The 21,428-nt window shown below is 36.5% G+C and overlaps 1 protein-coding gene across 49 annotated transcripts in view; it reads right to left on the bottom strand.

Moving 5' to 3' along the window:
- The window catches only part of ANK2 (ankyrin 2), a 629,716-nt gene that overhangs the window by 186,944 nt on the left and 421,344 nt on the right, over positions 1-21,428 (bottom strand). For all 49 annotated transcript variants that reach the window (XM_034671321.1, XM_034671324.1, XM_034671320.1 and 46 more), the window contains one exon: positions 1,359-1,460. In XM_034671321.1, the coding sequence (XP_034527212.1) occupies positions 1,359-1,460 (102 nt within the window). The remainder of the gene's footprint in view (positions 1-1,358; positions 1,461-21,428) is intronic.

Genomic DNA, 21,428 nt, shown 5'->3' on the forward strand with positions numbered 1-21,428 from the left:
TTGTGCCAAAATTATGAATTTTTTTCATATCCTTTAAATGATTAAAAGCCAAATTGTATTTTTGGATTAAATTTCAAAATTCTCATGGTAGTTATGAGACTAATTTTATAAAGAAAAAATTTTTCATCCAAATTTTAGTTTAAGGAATCTTAGAACGCCAACACGTGTGATATTTTTGGAAAGTTGGTGCAGCCCAGATTGCCTTTCATTGAGAAATATAGCAAGGTACAGAAAGTCCTGGTTTCTATGTTATATGTCATGATGCTCCTTAGAAACCTAGGCTTACTAGCAAAATAATGGACACTTTTCTCTTCCTTCATATGCCTTATTAGCTTTGAGCTTTTACATATTTAAATACACCAGTATTTCAGCTAAAGAGTTGCCTCTTTTGCCTTCCTAGGTGTTTAGACGTTATTTTCCGTTCTACATTTTATATGAGTTTTAGTTGTAATCCTGGTAGTGTTTTCTACTGCAGGACATGTTCCCGAGATATTGGGATCATCCCCCTTCATGGTGGACACTGAAATCTACTAGACGCTTTATTCATGGCAAAGAAATCTTAGCTAAAAATAGCACAAAAATCTCAACATCCATGGGACCAAATATAATTATCCATGATGTATAATATTGTCTAGAGTCCTTATTGAATGAATATGATCAATGAATAAACACTTCATTTAAGCTAACAGTTTCAAACTCTTCTCATTCTAATCCATATTTTAAAACTAATTAGGGAGAAATGGGGAAATAATTTTTATTGTGTCATTTCTTTTTTTGAAAGAGAGAGAGAGAGAACGAACGTGCGAGCGAGGTCGGGGGGAGGGGCAGAAGGAGAGGGAAAGGATCTTCAGCAGGCTGCATGCTAATGGTGAAGCCTGATGCGGGGTTCCATCTCACAATCCTGAGATCATGACCTGAGCCAAAATCAAGAGTCAGATGCTTAACTGACTGAGCCACCCAGACGCCCCTTTTTTCTTATTTCTTTATCCCAAATTTTAACAGTCAGTTATCCATGAGTAAAAGGCATTTGGCAGAGAAGAAAAGAAACCAGAGTCTGGATAACTAGAGAAATAAAACATTATTCTTCGTTAATATTCCAGCTAAGAGCAGCTCAGCTCATTTCACAGACAACATTGACATTCAGTTGTTATTCTTGATCTATTTACTTTGCTGCAATAGTAGGTCTAGATACAAATGTCTAAGGCTTCAAAAGTTGGTAAGGGGATGAATATGGACTTTCATAAGTCTGAATCACTGATATTTTAGTAAATTAAACAGACAAAAAATAACCTTGGGCTCCTGGCATCGATCTATAGACCATGAGTGTTTCTTCATTGTGTACAGAGCCACGCCCTTACCTGATTGCAGGTGTTGATGTCTATGCCCCCCTTCAGATATTCTACTACTTTGTCCAGGTTGCCTGCTCTGGCAGCACGGAGGAAGCTTGCATTGCTGTCCGACTATGAGGGAAAAAAAGACCTCCAGTGAATTATCGTTAAATAAAAACATATCAAAGACAGAGAGACAAAAATGTTTACAATGCAAGTAAGAAAAGCTTAGGTTGCAAAACACTTCAATATTGAGTTTAAAACACTGAATAATAATTCACGGGTTAAGGTAGCAACTTCATAGTATTTCTAGAAAGTTGTTTAAAGTCAACAGGAAATACGTTCTGCTATATTAAGGAGTGCAAAAGAACTCTTAAAATAAAAAACTGTTACTGCTTTATTCTAAATCTTTAGCCACATTTGAAGATGAATTTACACCACTCCCAAATCCACTGCTACCCATTCATTTTAGCTTCAAGATGCTTGTGACCTTACAGTGAGCCTAATGTCAAGCCAAAAAGGAATCAGAAAAGTAAAAGAAATTAAAGGGACTGGATTTCTTTTTTCTTTTTCTTTACTGTTTGGTTTTTCAGATGAGTCTGAGAGAGAATGCTGAGTATGGGTCACTTGGCAGTCATCTATCCTCATTACAAGGGAAAAACAGAAAGCTCCGAGGATGCTTTGAGGAAAGAGGATAGCACTAGTTGGCAGGTGTGGACTGGGCCAATGCAAATTTTGTGATCCCAGTGATTTTCGAAAAACAAGATTAAATTTAACCCAGCTGACACAATACCAGACTAAAATCCCTTGGTAAAGATAAGCACTCATAATGGAGTCGGCTTTTTAACTTCTCTTCTTCCTCCAGTGCCTCTCAAAATCTGATCCCGGAAGAAACCACTGAATTTTCCCCACAGAATGTCCAGAGGAGACCCGCTCCAGAGGTGACACTACGGTCACCCAGCTGCTCTAGCTTGCTTGCGAAGCCTGACTTTCGAATCTTAACCCAATAACGATGCTAAACTTTGTTAGGTTCCAAGACACTGGTGTAACTTTATAATTCTTCTTGCGGAATAGCATCTGACTAAAGAGAACGTGGTAACATGAACTGGGATGTCACTGACCTACTAGGAAGGGAGACACAGTTGTGACAGCTCATAAGGCTCCCCTGTCTCCCTCCCTTGAAGAATGTGTTTGGCAGGGGTTCTTGGCACACTCTTTCAGACTTATTTATTATAACTGGTGATGATGTACAGAGATAGAAATGGAAGTATTTTCTCTGGGAGTCTCAAATTGGGAATTATTTGCATATTGTTAAAATGATTTACACATGAGAAGACAGAAAGCCATAGGACCAAATTACCTCACATTTAACCCAGATACCATAATGACATGTATTTACAGATCAAACAGATAATGTATGAAGAGTGGAAAGGTATGACTGAAATCTGTACATCTGGAATTCATGCCCTGATGCTTCGGAAGTGCATCACGGTCTGGCTGCTATCTGACCGTCCTTCCCTCCCTGCACGGCCGCCATGCCTCACTCTGTCCCTCCTGAGAGCCATGCCCATGGCAGGGTGCCCTAAGTATATCTGCAATGCTGCAGTGACTTAGTTGTGACTCATTTTAAAATGCCTACTCTATGAAATTATTGTGTGGTTTGTGGCAAATTCTAAACTCCAGGAAGATTTTCTACCTCAGGCTTCTTGCCACAGCACTTAAAAGGGAAAGATAATGTTAGGCATTATGTTCTGTCAATATCTTACAGGAAACATTATTTACTGTAAAACAACTAAAATAATATTCAGGCACAGATAGAAAGTATGACATAATTTGCCATATATAGTTTTAAAAAATAAATCTATGTGCTGCATGTTATATAGTATATTAAAGATTATGCCTAGAAACTACTGCCATGTTGTACATGAGGCTTAATAATTAGAGTTAACATTTATCGTTCACTGGGGGTCAGGCACAGAGCTAAGCGAATCAGCCAGATGTATTATATCCTTAATATTTACAACAATACTATGAGAGACAAACTATTAGTATACTCATTTAATAAGTGAGGAAAGAGGTTTAGAAGGTTTCCAAGGTCACACAATTATTCAGTGGAAGATCCAAGATTTAACTTCTGTTTATCAGCCCAGTCTATAGAGCTAGTCTTAACTGCTACTCTCTCTCACCCCTCCAAAGCATCAAAGCGGACGTTACTACCAATAACTAACCTAGGAGCTATAGGTTTACTTCAGTCGTGAGAACTACTGTTATGCCCTTCGTCTATAGACTTGCTCTGTAAATCATGGCACTTGCTAAATAGAGTCCCTCAGCAGGAAAGAGAATTCCTGGCTCTGGACATCCCTGTCCTCACATCTCTCAACCATCTATACACCTAGAAAAAGGAAGAGCAGGCTTGAGAAAAACTACTTAAAAACATAATCATTTGGGTATGAGGAAAAGAGGTGGCAAAGTACACATCACATTAAAAAGCCAGTTGACTATCTCTGCCTACATGCCCAACATGATTAAACTCAGGAACTAAGATCAGGGTACCCTATCATTCTTGTGGAAAAAAGAATGCCGTGAAAAAGTAGAGTTAGAGGGAGCACCTGATCCTGAAGTGTTGAAGAAACACCTGCAGATATGACTGCGGGAGCTTAAAGGGAGATGTTGGTTTGAAGGGAGCTAGAAGCATCACTGAGCAATGCCCAATAGACCCTCTTAGAACCTTCTTTAGAGAACGGTTATGACACGGAAGATTGCTTTTCCTGTCACATAACTGTTTTTCTCTTTTCTGAAGCAAACTTTTAAATCGTAGATGCAAGATTTGTGAGTCATGGTAGTCTTTGCTATGAGTTGGATTCTTTTAGTACCTGTTTAAAAATTTAGTTCTCCTGAAGTGAGAAAATGCATTATAAATGCATTCTGCAAATGCAAATAAATGAAAGTGTTAATAGAAAACAGTTCCAGAACAGTTCAAGAACAAAATTAAAATGAGATTTCACATTTTATGTATAGATATTGACATCATTTCAGGTGCAAAGTGTAGACTTGCATGGAAATACATTCTTTTCCCATCTCTACATAGACACAGGCACACCATCCGTTACAATGAGGTCAATCTGTGATTAAAGTACTTGACACAAGAGCTTAAGATAAACAGTAGTTAGTCTGGTTACCTTCAATCCACACAGAGATGAAAGAGGATTCAGGGACTCATGGTGAGAGAGGCAGCAAATTTTACCATACTGTGTCTCCCTCTGAGTATGACAAAAGTATTTATTTCCAAATTAAGCGTAAGTAGGGGGAAAGTATGCTTTCAAAATAGATTGTTGTCTCCGGGTTCAAACAGGAGATTTCACATGGAACAGCTCAATAAAGAGAAAATGAGGCAATAGCAACTCCTTGGGGGAAAGTCTCCAACAAATGTGAAACGAACCTCTTTCTGCTCTGCTGCTTTATGTCCCTAGGACTCCCAAATCCTAAAACCAATTTTACTTATGCCTATAAAGTCTGATTCTGGACAAGGAACTCAAATGCTGAGCCCCACTTATTTTAATCTGCAACAGATGGATGTCATTAAAACTTGCCCCTGTTACAACCCTGGTGTGGCATCTCAAGCTAAGAAAGAAAAATTTCCTCTAAAATTCCTCTTGACACAGTTCTGTACATTTTTTGTATCTGAATGTTAGAAAAACAGAATACTTTCTTAGCACGCAGCAGGGTGGGATGTGAGAGGCAAGAGGAATGTGCATTCACAGAGCCACTTTGTATCCTAAAAAAGTACTTCTCCAAAGTCGAGAGGCATATTCACAGGCATCCGTGAGTTTGCCGCAAGNACAGTTCTGTACATTTTTTGTATCTGAATGTTAGAAAAACAGAATACTTTCTTAGCACGCAGCAGGGTGGACGTGAGAGGCAAGAGGAATGTGCATTCACAGAGCCACTTTGTATCCTAAAAAAGTACTTCTCCAAAGTCGAGAGGCATATTCACAGGCATCCGTGAGTTTACCACAAGATTTTTNAAGATTTTTTTTTTTTTTTTAAAGATTTTATTTATTTATTTGACAGAGATAGAGACAGCCAGCAAGAGAGGGAACACAAGCAGGGGGAGTGGGAGAGGAAGAAGCAGGCTCCCAGCAGAGGAGCCTGATGTGGGGCTCGATCCCAGAACGCCGGGATCACGCCCTGAGCCGAAGGCAGACGCTTAACCGCTGTGCCACCCAGGCGCCCCTGCAAGTTTTTTTTAAGTCTGTGCTCACATTTCAATAATAACCTAAAAAAATGTAAGCATGTTCGAGGTCATCTAGATGGCTACCCTTTAAAAAGTACAACCATGTCATTTTGGAATAAGCCTTTGTGCTTATAATTCAACACATAACAAGTGAAGTACACATGATATATAGCAAAACGTGATATGCAAAACGTTTTGCTGTGGGGCAGAGAATGATCAGAGAATCTGATCATTATACGTGGCAGGACAGTACATGTGACAAAACAAAAGAACAGCAGTCAGCAGCCACATTAAAGTAGCAAATAAACGAGGCTCAGATGCTATCTTTGCCTGGTTCAACTCACATCAACCATTAGCAGTGAGTGTGATAGAAAATCCATGGTGAAACATTTCTCAATTCTCAATTTTCGCTTTTACTGGATTATGGACGTACAAACCTTCGCCGCAATACTAATTTCATCTCCAAGTAAATAGGGCTTTAAATGATTATCAAATGGCATGCCCGTAAAATTGACATTAGCAAATTTCTCTGATAGCTTTAAGTTTTATTATTCTGAAATGAAAAACAAAACCTTACAGGATTAATAATGGTTTGTACAACCTACACAGAAAATATATTCATTATGTTATTTTCATCACAAATTCAGAAGCATATTAAATTACAGAAATCTGAGGTTAGACCTTTTTACCATTAAACCCAGTAACTTAGTTTTAGTCAGTACTATCCATTCTATTACATCGTTATTTAGTTTTAGTTTTAGTCAGTTTAGATTTTTAGTTTTAGTCAGTTCTATCCATTCTATTATATTGGAATCAAGTATTTGAAGAATGCTCATTTTGAAGTTTTGTTTATGCTTAATTTGTAAAATTTTCTTTTTAGCAATGGCTTAAGATTTTTAGGAGTTTTGTGCCATTTGTTTTTACATTTAAATTAACACTATATAAAATAACAGCCTTAGAGGTCATGAACTTGTTTTTATACTTTGAAAGAAGAGACTGTTATTAAAGTTTAAGAAACACCAGTAGAATAGTATTAGATAGCCAGCAGCCTCTACTGGCCTAAAGACGGCAAAGCAGAGCACCTCCCCTCAGTCTGGCTTACAGTGGACCCTCCACAAACACTGGCTGACGAACCTGAAGGAAAGCACATGTTCCTTGGGGAATTTTAATAATTTGCTTATTTTCTTAGGATGCAGTTATTCCTTTATAAAAACAGGACAGTTTATCTGCCTAGCTGAGATCCACATTTTTATAGCAATACAAAATAAATAAAATTTATTAAAATAACTTGGGGGAAAAGTCTTAATAGGAATATCATGAAATAGAGGACATTTCTATAATTCCTTAGGCCTTGTCCGAGGAATTTTGGATAAGTTAACTCCAGGCCCAGCAAATCATGAGTTGTATGACCTCAAGCCTTTGTGTGTCTGTTTCCTTATTAAAAAATAAATGTCCTTTGTAGAGTTGCTGGAGGAATTAATAAGATAATTTGAAGGTGTTTAGCCCAATGACAGGCACAGAGGACACACTGAGTTTGTTTTATAATCATGGTTTTTCTTATAAATGATAAATGCAAAAGAACAATGGCAAATCTAAGTATAGATGCACGCTCATAATATTCTTTAAATATGAAGGTAGTTGCCAGAAGACCAGTGTATCTGAAAATCCTCTGATGTGTGCAGGCGCAGAAGGATAAAAAGGGAACCCAAATGGAGTGTGTGTGGTCAGTTTCCAATAATAAAGATTTGACAAGGCACCCTTTTTGTGATATATTAATGCTTTTACTTAAATAACCATACTTTTGTATACGGAGTGCTGGATTGTATAAATAATTTAGGTCTTTTAGTATCTCAAATTGTTATCACTATCCTGTTCTAAACCAAAAATTGGGGAGCAATTGAGAACTGCACACTAGATGTACTAGAATTTTTTAGAAATAATTTCACAAGTTGTCTTTCTGCAGTTTGAACACACACATATGACAGTAACACACTACACCACAAATCCCACTTGGTAATTCCTATTCAGCTGCCATTAACACCAAAATCTGCTATATACCATTTGTACACTTTAGCTCCAGCATGCAGATTAACCTACATTTTTAGTGTCATTTCAATAGGTCTTTAGACTGCTACTAAGTACAAAATACTGACAGGTGAGCTAATATTCAAAGAGCGTTAATGCAACTGCCCCAAAGACTGTTCTTATTCCAGCGATCCATGTGCTAAGAATATTGGCTGAAATACAGGTGTTCATAATTTTGCTTTTAAAATATTATTTAAAATAATTACTACAAATAAAATTGAGACTTGGGATCAGAACAATAACTAAGTTTAAACAGGTAAATTCTACCTGAATATTTTAAGCATATATCTTATTATACATGAGATTGTTTGAAATTACATTTTTATATAAAGAAAAGGATTTTTTTCCTTAGTATTGCATCTGACATTGATGTCTTTTAAAGATTTTATTAATTTATGAGAGAAAGGGAGCCCTCATAGGAGCTGGGGGGAGGGGCAGAGAGAGCAGGAGAAGCAGGCTCTCCACTGAGCAGGGAGCCTGAGATGGGGCTCCATCCCCAAACCCCAGGATTATGACCCAAGCCGAAGGCAGACGCTTAACCTACTGAGCCACCCAGGTGTCCCTTGTCATTGATTTTTGCTAGCACACTAAATAAATTATTTCATTCATCAATGCTTTCCTTAAGATTACCACTTGTAAAAAATAAGAACCAAATACAGCATACCAATTCCATCCCTTTCAAAACATTGAGATTATTTCACAATACTATGTGAAGAGTCATAAACCCTTGTACAACTCTTATATTTTAAAAGAGAGTAAAGCTGGAATATTATACAGCAATAGGCATAGGAATGAATATAAACCATATCTATACATAGCATCAACAGATCTCACAAAAACAATGTAAAGCAAGATAAGTCAGACCCAAAAAAGAACATCTTTATGATTCCATTTATTAAAGTTCAAAAACTGACAAAACTAATCTATATTGTTAGGAGTCAGAATAGTAGGTTCTGGGGGCACCTGGGTTGTAGAGTTGGTTGGGCAGCTGATTCTTGGTTTCGGCTCAGGTTGTGATCTCAGGGTGGGGAGATCGAGCCCTCCACAGAGTGTGGAGTCTGCTTGGGGCTCTCTTTACCTCTCCCCCTGCCCCTCCCCACCTCTCACTCTCTCTCTCTCTAAAAGAAATAAATAAATCTCTAAAAAAAAAAATTAGCAGATTCTGGAAGGAGACAGAAAAACACATCTAGTTGCTGATAATGTTCTAGTTCTGGGTGTTGCAAACGGGTGTGACAAATATCAAGATGAACATTATAATTTATGCATTTTTGTACGTTATAATTAAATGAAATGTTTACTTAAAAAAGATGGTGACACTGAAAAGTAAGTTGTTTTATAACTTACATAATGGTAACAAAATCACTGAAGACTAAATAGATGGAAACATTAGTATTCAAATATTAGTATCTTCTCACAGTGGAGGCAATTGTTCTAATGCAGAATGTTCGTATTATGCAAGGCTTTTAATGAAAATACATTTAAGGTACTACTCGGTCTAAAAAACAATGCAGAGTACTAAATATCCAATTTTGTTCTTTAACTCAAAAGGTGTCCTAAGTCAAATTTTAGAGCATCTTTTTATTAGTTGTTCTGACGTCTACTGAGCTTTGCAATTATAAAAACCTTGTGTAACTATTTGATCATACATTGATTATATTCTTCCTTTAGCATTAATGAAGGTTATTGCACTTTTCTTATCCTTTGTACATATTGTACAAATAGCACTCCCCAGATCTTCAAAATGCTTACTACAAATCAAAGAAGACCAGATCTGGTTCAGAGATCTCAGCTGTGAAATCCTCTGGAATAAACATAAGCGAAGTAACTTGCCACAGACAATTTTATACTTCAAAAAATTTTTCTACAGTCACTTTTCTGTGACACTCACTCTTCTGAAAACTGAACCAAAAAATTAATAATATGATGATGTCCTTCCATTGAGGATTAGAATTACTACACAAGAACACAAAAATCCTAAGCTAGTAGAAACCGTAACTCTAAGCCAGAAAAGACATTTGTGAGTACGCTGGATAACTATTTTATACTTCAAATTCCCTACATGCTTTTGAACTTTTCAAAAGTTCTTATATATGTCTATTTTTAAAAGAATTACTGAACAGAGGAATATGAATTTCCCAGTTAGTATTTCGTGACACAGAAGTCTGACTTGAAAAATGACTGTTTTGCTGACATTAGTTTGGCTTCAGAAAATGTTTCTAGGGGCGCCTGGGTGGCTCAGTCGTTAAGCTTCTGCCTTCGGCTCAGGGCGTGATCCCGGCATTCTGGGATCTAGCCCCACATCAGGCTCCTCCGCTGGGAGCCTGCTTCTTCCTCTCCAACTCCCCCTGCTTGTGTTCCCTCTCTCGCTGCCTGTCTCTCTCTCTCTGTCAAATAAATGAATAAAATCTTTAAAAATAAATAAATAAATAAATAAATAAATAAATAAATAAATAAAATTAAAAAAAAAAGAAAATGTTTCTATATACAGGCTCATTATTAAGATGCTTATTGTAATGAGACACATCAACAAGCTCAGCAAAATGGGAACTTTTACGAAGAGAGGTGGAAGCATTCTTTTGTATACATATATATATTTGAGAGAGAGAGACCGCATGAGCGCAAGCAGCGGGGGATGGGGGGTGGGCAGAGGGTGAGGGAGACAAGCAAATTCCCCACTGGGCGGGGAGCTGGACCCGGGGCTTGACCCCAGGATGCCAAGATCATGACCTGAGGCAAAATCAAGAGTCAGACACTTAACCAGCTGAGCCACCCAGGTGCCCTGATAGGAGGAAACATTCTTAACTGCTTATAATTTCGCTTGCCCACTGACCTTTATGGTGAATTTAAGTAACTTCTCATAAGGCAGAAAATCCACAGGCTTTGATTACTTGCAGGCTAACATATGTTCTGCCTATGACTCTGAAACACCACGGAAAAGAAGTTCCATCACTAAATACAACATGTCAGTTTCTCCTGATAAATGGGAAAATGGTAAGTTTGTAGATTTCACAACATTTACAAATCTCTACTAAGAAAATCAGAATAACAGGGAAAACATGTTGCTGTAGATGTAATTCAGACGTCAGATTAAGTAACTGGAGATTCATTTTAAAGACTTAAATTGAAGAGCACTGCCATGGAATGCTGCAGATTTTGTCAAGGGATAAGATACTCTTTGGGAGGGGTCACTTACATGGACAGATTTCAGACATCACTGCTTCAGTCAGGTAAGAACCTTAATGATTGCTTTAGCTAATAAGCTATTGAACAAAAGTTAATACTATTGTTTGAACTGGTGTATTTGAAAAGTCCTGCTTAGTTTTTTCCATTCAAGCGGCTGATGATGCAAAGGCAAGCAAAATAGTCCACAAATCCTATACCAAATGTTATAGTATTCCCTAATATTTTCAATACCTAAAGTAACATGGAAATCTGCATTTAACATGCCAACAACAAAAATAATGAAAACTTAGAGCTCCACAATAGAAGTTGAGCAATACATACGACATCCACATACGGTTGAATCCTGAACGGTTGTTATTGCTCAGGGATCTCCAACTGGTATTAATTGTGTGTAAAATAATGAAAAATTTAAATAACTTGTATCCCAGACCAAATCTCCTTTCTAATTTCCAACTAGCTGGACATCTCTGTAAAAATGTGCTGCCAACATTAAACTCAATATACCCCAAATGAATATGGCCCAAAACATGGAAGAGCTTATCAAGCTTGTATGCAATGTTCACAAATTTCCAAAGGAATTCCCTTTTGGACTGTCACTGGTCATAAAAAGAGTAGGATTTATAAATGAATAATCGCCAACTGTAATAACATTTAGGTCCCAAGAAAAAAGAAAGCTTTTGATATGACTAGGTAACAATATTGAACTCTTTAAGGAATCTTCTCTACACAAAACGCTTTTTCATTCCCTGACTAATCAGCATGTTCAAATTTTACAGGACCTTTGAGGGGGAAAGATATTTTAGAGTTCATCCCACTGCTATACTTAAGGATCAGGATAAATGGACCCGAATTAGGTTTTAGTCTCCCTTGAAGGCTCTTAGAACAGTCGGGATATGGAAAAAAAAAAACCAACCAAGTGAAAATATCTTTCATCAATTTTTTATCATCCAGGCACCCTACAGTGTTAATTTACTATTGCCCTTTTGAGGTAGGCACCACATTTTTATCCCCATTTGTCTGATTATACTTCAGACCATCTGCTCCGAAGCTGACATCACTCAAACAGAAGCAGCTTCGTGACACAGCACAGATGAGGTGCTGACCGCACCCCCCCGGATGGCACATACTGAAAAGTAGCCTGCTTCTTTAGCATTGAATTATTCAGGATTGGAAAAAAAAAAAAAAAGTACATTCTTGCAATGAAAACTTCAGAATGGCTTATTTTATAGTATAACCATTATCTTAAAATAACTTGCATTTTTTTTCCCTGTCATGATATATATCCTTACACAGTTAATTTTCACGTAGCCCCGTTAGGAAGTACATGGAAACAGAGAAGGGTTTTTTGTTTACAACAGCCTAGGGTACATCTGTAAGTGTCCGTCAGATTGATTTTTTCTAGGGAGATCACTTAATTACAGCTTAACAACGCCACACTGTGACAACCTGACTCTACTTGATTAAATGCAGTTCTGAACTATTCATACTGTTTTTTTAAAAAGGCCAAGTTAGAGCAAATGCATCAGTTACTCAATTCAAATTTTTTATTTTCCTTTTTTTTTAGTACACAGAATTTTGAATTCATTACTTTCTAATATAATTTCTGTCTCAAGATAATATATTTATTTTCTAGGAGTAAGACCCAAGAATTCTGGTTGTGCCACCCTTGGAGTTTTTTTTCTTTTTCTTTTGGAAAAATCTTTCTAATTACTGGGTGTCAGGAATTTCAGCATGATAATTATGTTGTTTATTAGGAATAATTTGTGTCTTTAGTCACTTTCATTAAGCTGCTATTAAGTTCATTGTCATCTGTAAGTTGGCAAGGGCCCATCTTTCCCTTGTGCATATAATTTTTGAGAAGTTATTTATTCGCCCCATTCTCTAAAGTATGTAGGTCCCAAAAGGGCTTGCCTTCAGCCTCTTTTGCTTGTTTGTGATGATCTATGTGGACACTGAGTGCCAACAATGAACTTGAGAAGGCAAAATTAAAATTCGAGGAAGTCAGCATTATGCTAAATGTAATTTATACAATCATTTTTACATCCATTTCCTGGCCCCATCATGCTGGTTTAGTGGTAGACAGCAGAACGTCAACTAACTTTTTAAAATCAAATTTTAAAAAACTAAAGAATTTGTGGGGTGGCTGGGTTGGTTAAGCGGCTGACTCTTGATTTCAGCTCAGGTCATGATCTCAGGGTCATGGGATTGAGCCTCATGCCATACTCAGTGCTCAGCCAGGAATCTGCTAGGAATTCTCTCTCCCTCTGCTCCCACCTCCCACTTGCACTCTCTATTTCTCTCTCTCAAATAAATAAATATTAAAAAAAAAACTAAAGAATTTGTAATATATGCACTGTTTAAGAAAGAAATCACTTCTAAGTTAGACTCACTAAATGGCCTTGATTAAGTTACAGCAAGGTGTAAGTTTTACCTATCTAAATGTGTATACACTGGAAAAATCATAGCTTCAGTTTGAAAAAAATGTAAACAAATTAGACCACAAGTTCTTTTGATAATAAGTAATTAAAATAATCAGTCCTTAACAATAAATTAGTCAGGAATCAGACAACTGTTTTTGAAGCACCTACTGTGTGTCAGACATTGTGTTAGGTATAAGGGATTGAATGTAGAAGAAATATGATCCATCCTCTCAAAAGATTCTTTAAAAGAGTAATTTTAGCTGCAGTACAGTCCATAAATTAGAAGTGGGCAAAAGTGGATTCAGGGAGATCAATTTAGAGGCAGTAGTCCAAGCAATAAACGCTTGTTTTGTTTACAAACATATTACAAACAAATATGTTGGCTCACAAACATATTGAGACATAGAATAGGAATAGCAATATAGTATTTGATAAAGTTCCTGGTGATAAATCAGGTGGGAAACCTAGCAGGCCTGGGGATTAGCATGTGCAAGGTCATACCAGCATAAAAGAACACAGTATGCAAAGAACTCTGAGTAATTCAGTGCATGAATTTCTTCTTGAAAACAAGAAAGAAGTAAAATTCTAAAAGTCAGGCAGTGCCCAGACCATGAATGTTCTTGTATGCCATAATAAGAAGATTGTCACCTTTGGGGGGGAGGGGGTGTGCAAAAAAAGCCAGAATCAGGATGTTGTTTTGAAATCACTCTAGCAACATATGGAGGATGAATTAGAGGGGAAAGAGAATGGAGTTTGTGGGACAGTTTGGAATACTATTGCAATAGTCCTGATAAGCAATGTCATCAGGGACAGCAATGTGAAAAAGTCACAATTTGTCATATAGGGAAAAGGAGCTATAAAATTTGGGGAAACCAAATTTGAGGGTTTATAGAAGAGAAGAAATTAAGGAAAGCCTGGAGACATCTAGCTTTGGCAGGTAATCAGTGACACTTCTAATCAAGAACAAGAATTTGGGGGATAGAATACCCTAAAATTGGAGAGACTACAATAGTTTGTACTATTGCTACACTGTAGTATGTTGAAAATGCAAGACTAAAAAGTCCAGGAGAGGGGCACCTGGCTGGCTCAGTCAGAAGAATATGTGACTCCTGGTCGCAGGGTTGAGTTCTAGCCCCACATTGGGCAGAGATTACTTAAAAATAAAATCTTAAAAAAAAAAAAAGTCCAGGAGAGTATGAACTAAATGCCACAGCATAACCTCTGGGAGATGGCCCAGGTTTTTGGTAGTGATACCAGATTTTGCTCTACTCCTTACCATTTCTCTGTCCATAAAACTCCTATGACTAGGGAAGCCCTTCTGTATTGCCTCAGGAAGCAAATAGTATTGGCCTATCAATATCTCGCATGAAATGCCAGGAAGTGCTAATAAAATAAACATTGCAGTATATATGTATACAGCAGTATATGCACGCATAGATACATATATATGTATAGATACAGATAACACACATAGATACATATCTATACATATATATACATACATACATATTAACAAAATCACATATATATGTATATATGTATATGTATGATATATATATCTGATATACATATATCAGTGAGACTAAAATAGAATTCTGTACAGGAGCTTTCTAATGAGCTCAGAATCCTGGTATCATGCAGCTAACATTTCCCCATAAGACTAGGATACAACTGAGGTATTGCTTTATCCTCAATGGATGTGACCTGCTGTAACTTTCTAAATTTACCTCTGTGCTGTGAACTGCAATTGTCAAGAATGGTTTGAGCTATTCAATACTAACTCCATGCAAGGTTAGAGCTTATGTAATTTTACACTGAAACATAAAACATAGGATGGAAAACAGACTTAAAAAAGGAATGTGTTTGATTAATTACAGTACATAACATATTGCAGTGAAAAAAAAATTAACATATCAAGTATTTGTAGCTTGCACGACTTTTTTCCTAAACATTTCAGCTTATACTACAAAATCCCTCTGTTGGAAATCAGTCAATAAAAACTTCTCTAGTTATTACTGAATTTCAAAGAATAACTGCACTTCTTCTGAAGCAGCTTTCAAAACAAATTCTTGATTTGTTGGTATAAGAGCATTGGCATCAACTCTAAACAGAATTTTGAAAAGGAAACTCCTAATTTAAACATAACTAAAAACAAAAGCAGGGTTAATTCATCTGATAGAACAAAGCTTTGGTTCTGATGTCTAAGACCCTTCTAAAAGAAAAATCAGGCCTAAGCCAGGTTTAATGAGAAATAAAGAATTCTCTACTAGTTGTTTTTTATTATTTGACTTTATAAGAATTTATATTAAGTGGACCCTTGGGTCTCTCTCCCAGAGGCTTGGGATAGCTTCTTTAGAACACCTTCTCAACCTACCGACTTCCCTCTGAGGTCCCAAAACACCCTGAGCATTCAATCATTCACCAGGGCCCCCAGCTTACCTGTTTACCTGTTTATCTCCCTAACTAGCCTGGCCCTCCGGGGTAGAGAGAGTCCATGACTTACACAGCACAGTGCCCAACAAAGAGTAGCTCAACAAATATTTGTGGAAATGAGACAAAATAAAGGAAGAAGTTCAAGGAAGAAGTTTCCTCGACCAAAGAGGGGCCTGAGCCTGAAGCAGCATTGGTCAATATGAACTAAACTCGTGAAAATTTTGCTGCATCAAGTAAATACTTTTGCAGATTTATTAAATTTTAAAACTTGGTTTCAACCCTCGATTAGCAAAAGTTATACTTGCTATATTAATTTATCCAAAACTCCTTCCCTAAGATTAAATTTCCTTGAGGTTTCCTTTATAATTCTATCAGATATCCACAATAAAACCAAATAACGCCTAACTCTTCCTAAGGGTAAATGAAGAGTAATGAGTAAGGATGGCCTCCATCTGTATCATTACTGTCTTTCGGTTGAAGTCATGACTAAACTACTGTCCTTAGCAATGGACTGGATTTACATAGGCTCTGGAGCTCAACATTCTCTGACTCTGACAACAATGACATTAGCAAAGAAATTAAATATAAAAGGAACCACTGTCTTAGTGATACCAACTACACAGAACCATTAGTATTCTATCTTTTTAGAAATAAGAAACTATAATTTTATTCTTCTCTGGGGAAAAAAAACCCTTTATATACAGCAATACATAAACTTTTATTATTGTCTAAATCATCCAAAGAAGAGAATTCCTGACTACTCATTATTTCTGAATGCATAACAACATACGGTAATATCTTTCAATAACCTCGGTAGTTACTCTAAGACTAATTAACTTTCTAAATAAAAAAAGAGATCATTGGTTTGTTGAAATTATTCTGACCAAGATAGAGAGAAGAGAAGCTGTTTTCTCTTGGAATTATTATGCATTTAATATATATCTCATTTTGGTCATAGAAAATCTACATATTTAATTCCACTTCTACATTCTTATATAAATATCTACCCTGTGGTACAACACATAATATTAAACTGACATATATGTATGTATATGTGTGTGTGGTGTGTGGTGTGTGTACGGCGAGAGCATCATATATCCCATCTTCAGAACGAAACTATAATTTTGCTTGAAGGCAGGAATCATGTCTTATAATTCTTAGAATTTCCAAAGGCTAGTTCAATGCCTAAAATACATTAGCCAATAAAGATCATTATGTTGATAATGAAACCTTAGGAAGGGCATTATCGTGTATACAAAGCTTATACAAAGCCGACAAGAGGTAAGATAAATATAAGTTATTCTAGCTTTAATTGCTCAAAAATTAAACTTAGAAAATTTCTAAAGGAGAATTAGGTTACTTTTGGACACATAAAAAGATAGCATTAGAACTTTTTTTTGCAAAGCAGTAGTTAACCTTAGCCAAAAAGATCTTGTTCATCCAACAAAATTAACTTAGTTGAAATGTCAAAACTCTTCATAAAATCACTACCATAGATACCTCATTATTAGTCCTTGACCTAGAACCAAGTGGCAGGCTTCTTTTGTCTCCCTAATTAAAGGACAAGGCTTGTGAAAGTAAGAGATATTGAGAATTTCATTTAAAAGATGTTTACATTGGGCCATTTCTGATTAGCAACATTTAAAAGAGGGACCCAGCACATACCGTGAAGCATGATGAGAACTTGGGTCTATGTTCAAATCCTGTGGCATCACTACAGGATACAATCCTCCAGCTGGAGAAGCTCCATTTCCATTTGGTTTATTTTTCCCACGTGTAAGAATTGTGGGGCATTTTAGTCACTGAGTTTCCCCTACTGGTAATATCCTCTCATAAATGTAACTATTAATTTAGCACTTACGAAGTAAAGTAATTATTACAAGGATCTAACCTGACCTAAAGTCTTTCTGTTTATGATTTCAAGTAAGAGAATTGATTACACATGTTTTGACTGGGTTTACCACATTTCTTTCACTGTTTTTTTGTTTTAAGATAACTGTCAAAAAGCATTGTAAACAAGCAAGACAATTCTTCATCATTTTTACGTGATTCATGTATATTTATGTAATTTTAATGATTCCTTTATTGAAATTTATGAATATTTTCCTATCGAAGAGGGACTGACAGGCACCATGTTAAGATTCTACATGCCCCCTGGACCTGCTTCTTCTAAATTGTCCGTTTGTGAGAGACTCTACAATACTGTTTGCTTTTGTGTGCATACACTCTGCTGCTGAACCAGACCACAAACTCCTTAAAGGATGGACACTATTTTGTACTTGTATTTCTTCCTCATGCTTTCCACTATAATGTTAATGGTTAATTGTACTGTATGCCAAAAACATTTATATTCTCATTTAATCCTCATAAACCACCCAAATAAGGAGTCTGAGGCGTAGTGAAGTTAAGCCACTGTCCATGGACTTTTGGTAACAAATGCCAGAGCTGAGACTCGTCTCCAGTCTCACTCAGAGGCCATAATCATAACCACCCAGCATTACCGTCTCCCTAGAGCCCGCGTTACAGTTTTCACCGTTCACTTTTCACTACTGACTGACTTACAGGATTATCTGTTGCTTTCTGTTTGGGGGAAAAGTTACTGCGGCCACATTCCGAGCCCAATGATCATGTTCTGATCTCTCTTGCTGCTCAGTTCCCTGTCTTGTGCTAGGGGCAGAGCCTAAAGTTTGAACCATAAGGCACTGAACCCTCTAAAATACCAAGATTTCTTTAACAGTGCTAACCCAGGAGTCATGACTTTGAAGGACACGGTTTCACTATTTCAAAATATTACTGCACATTCTATTTGACAAGTGAATCTAGAGCAAGGTCTCTATCACAGTGATCACCATTCCCATACAAAGGAAAAGTTTTGTCAAGCTCCGCAGCATGGTAAGCTTCAAAGACAACATTTGTTCCTCTGTTTTTAAAGCAGCATGCAGACTTTTACTAGCTCATACTGACATATTTCCCTGAGTGGGATTTAAACCTGGACTGCCTCCAAGAGGGATGAAACCTCTCTCAGCTGTTCTTAGTTAATCACCACACCTGCTGTTTAAATGTTGGTTACACCTATAAGAAAGGTTAATAGTAAATCTTATTTTCCCAGTAAAAATTAAGTAGTAAAAATGTACCCGTTAAAAGTCGGTTCCTACATAATAAAATATTTTTTTAAAAAACTCAGTTCCTCCAAATTAATTGAAAAGCTAAATAACAGTAGGATATTAAATAAAATAATAATTTGTTACAAAACCTAAAAAATAAGTGTATATCCTATTAGAGTATTTGTCTAAAATCATATAACTTATGTTCTTTACATCCTTTTTTGTTCTTATAATCTCCCTTCCCTTAAACAAGGTAAGGGGATCAATATAAAATATATATTCTCATAGAACATTTGAAAAATAAATTTTTAAAAAATCAGCCAGCAGCCATAATCCCATTATTCAAACTTAACTGTGCATATTTTGATGTATTTTCTTCTAGAATTTTTCTACATATACACTACAGATGTGTGTATAATGTTTTTACAAAGTCAAGATAGTAACACCCTATCTTCTTCTTTTAAAACGTTACCAAGGGGGCGCCTGGGTGGCACAGCGGTTAAGCGTCTGCCTTTGGCTCAGGGCGTGATCCCGGCGTTATGGGATCGAGCCCCACATCAGGCTCTTCTGCTGTGAGCCTGCTTCTTCCTCTCCCACTCCCCCTGCTTGTGTTCCCTCTCTCGCTGGCTGTCTCTATCTCTGTCAAATGGATAGATAAAATCTTTAAAAAAAAAAAATTAAAACGTTACCAAGTAAGTCTTGCCTACATCATTCAAAAGTTTTGAAAGATATTCTAAATCTCATACAATAGTTTATAGATAGATTATAATTGGTTTTAGCCTCTAATCATTTGTACAACTAGTACCTTTGATTTTCATTACTGTCAAGAAGGCTATGGTAAAAAGTTTTTATGTAAGTCTTTGTGCCTGTTTTGATTATGTCCATTGTTTAAATTCCTAAAGGTGAAATAATCATTTCAAAGATGTAGATTCTTGGGACATATTAGAATATTGCACAACTGTCCTTGAGAGAGACTGAATCAAAAGCTGCAGTAACACCTGTTTGTGGAAGGGCCCATCCTAACACAGCAACATGCTCAAAGTTGCTTGGCTCAAGTGATATGTGTATCATTATGGTTTTGACTTATCTTTCCTATTTTTGAAGAATTTGAAAACTTAGTTATACAATTATTGCCTATTACATTTTTTGTCTTCTTTGACTTGTCTGTTCAAATTTTTGGTGCTTTTAGAGTTTTAAATGTCTTTTTTAATTTTAAAAACTTTTATTGACAAGTTAATGTCTTGTCATATTTGTTGCAAGTTCTTCTGAGTTTGTTATTTTCTTTATCTTTTGACTTTCAGGAGTTCTAAATTTTATAGATTTAAAAGTATAAACCTCACTTTTAGATTTTTTTTAAAGATTTTGTTTATTTATTTAACACAGAGAGAGACAGCCAGCGAAAGAGGGAACACAAGCAGGGGGAGTGGGAGAAGAAGAAGCAGGCTCCCAGCAGAGAAGCTGATTTGGGGCTCGATCCCAGAACGCCAGGATCACGCCCTGAGCCGAAGGCAGACGGTTAACGACTGAGCCGCCCAGGTGTCCCTCACTTTTAGATTTTTATACCATTGCTTTTATGCTTTCCAATACTGAAATCAATGAAATACTTCTCTTCATTTTCTTTTAGCTTTAAAAAATCACTTTTCCTCCATTGACTTTTAATTACTTGGAATTTATTTTGGTATTAAGCATGAGTTACAATCTTACTTGAAATTTTCCAAGTGGGCAATTTTTTCCAATTGTTGAAAATCTTTCAACAAACTTTTAACTTCCTCTAATGACTCCTTTTTAACATTTTTCTTTCCTTGAAAAACCAGCATAACATAGTGAGCTTAAATCTATTTTTTAATTCTTGTTTCACCACTTACCATTAATGTCTGACCCTGAGCAAATTACTGAACTCAAGCCTCAGTTTTCTAGTTTATAAAATGCAGAGTCATGTGGATTAATTGTAATATATGTAAAAGCCCTAAGGAGAGCGTATTGAGGTAGCAAACACTCATTAAAGGAAATTTTACTACTGGACTCACAAAGCTATCACCAGGGGTAAATGACATTTCTGTTGTCAGTGGTATGCAGAACACCATTACAGAGCCTGGTAAATTAATAGGAGCTAAATAAATGGTAGTTATTATTATTAATAATTAATATAGAATCCCCCTATATTCCTACGTGTCTTTTATTTATTTATTCATTCATTTATTCATTCATTTATTTATTCTACTGTTATTTTCCACATTTAAATCAACTTTTGATCCTGAGTAGAACAGATCTATTCTCAATGCTGGATCAAGAGGTTAGGAATGGACCGGAAAGTAACAAAGGTTCAACAACTTGGCTGAAATTGTCCATCGCTAGACTCTGACGCGTAGATGTATATGTATGGGTCACATTTTATTTATTTTTTTAAGATTTATTTATTTGAAAGAGAGAGAGAGGGCATGGGTGAGCATGTGTGGGGTGGTTGGGGGAGGGCAGAGGGAGAGAGAAACTTGAGCAGAATCCACACTGAGTGCAGAGTCTGACATGGGGCTGGATCCCATGTCCCCAAGATCGCGACCTGAACTAAGACTAAGAGTTGGACACTTAATCAACTGCACCACCCAGGTGCCCCTGTATGGGTCACATTTTAAACAGGAATGGA

Source organism: Ailuropoda melanoleuca, chromosome 11 (genome assembly GCF_002007445.2).
Source record: "Ailuropoda melanoleuca isolate Jingjing chromosome 11, ASM200744v2, whole genome shotgun sequence".
Classification (NCBI taxonomy): domain Eukaryota; kingdom Metazoa; phylum Chordata; class Mammalia; order Carnivora; family Ursidae; genus Ailuropoda; species Ailuropoda melanoleuca.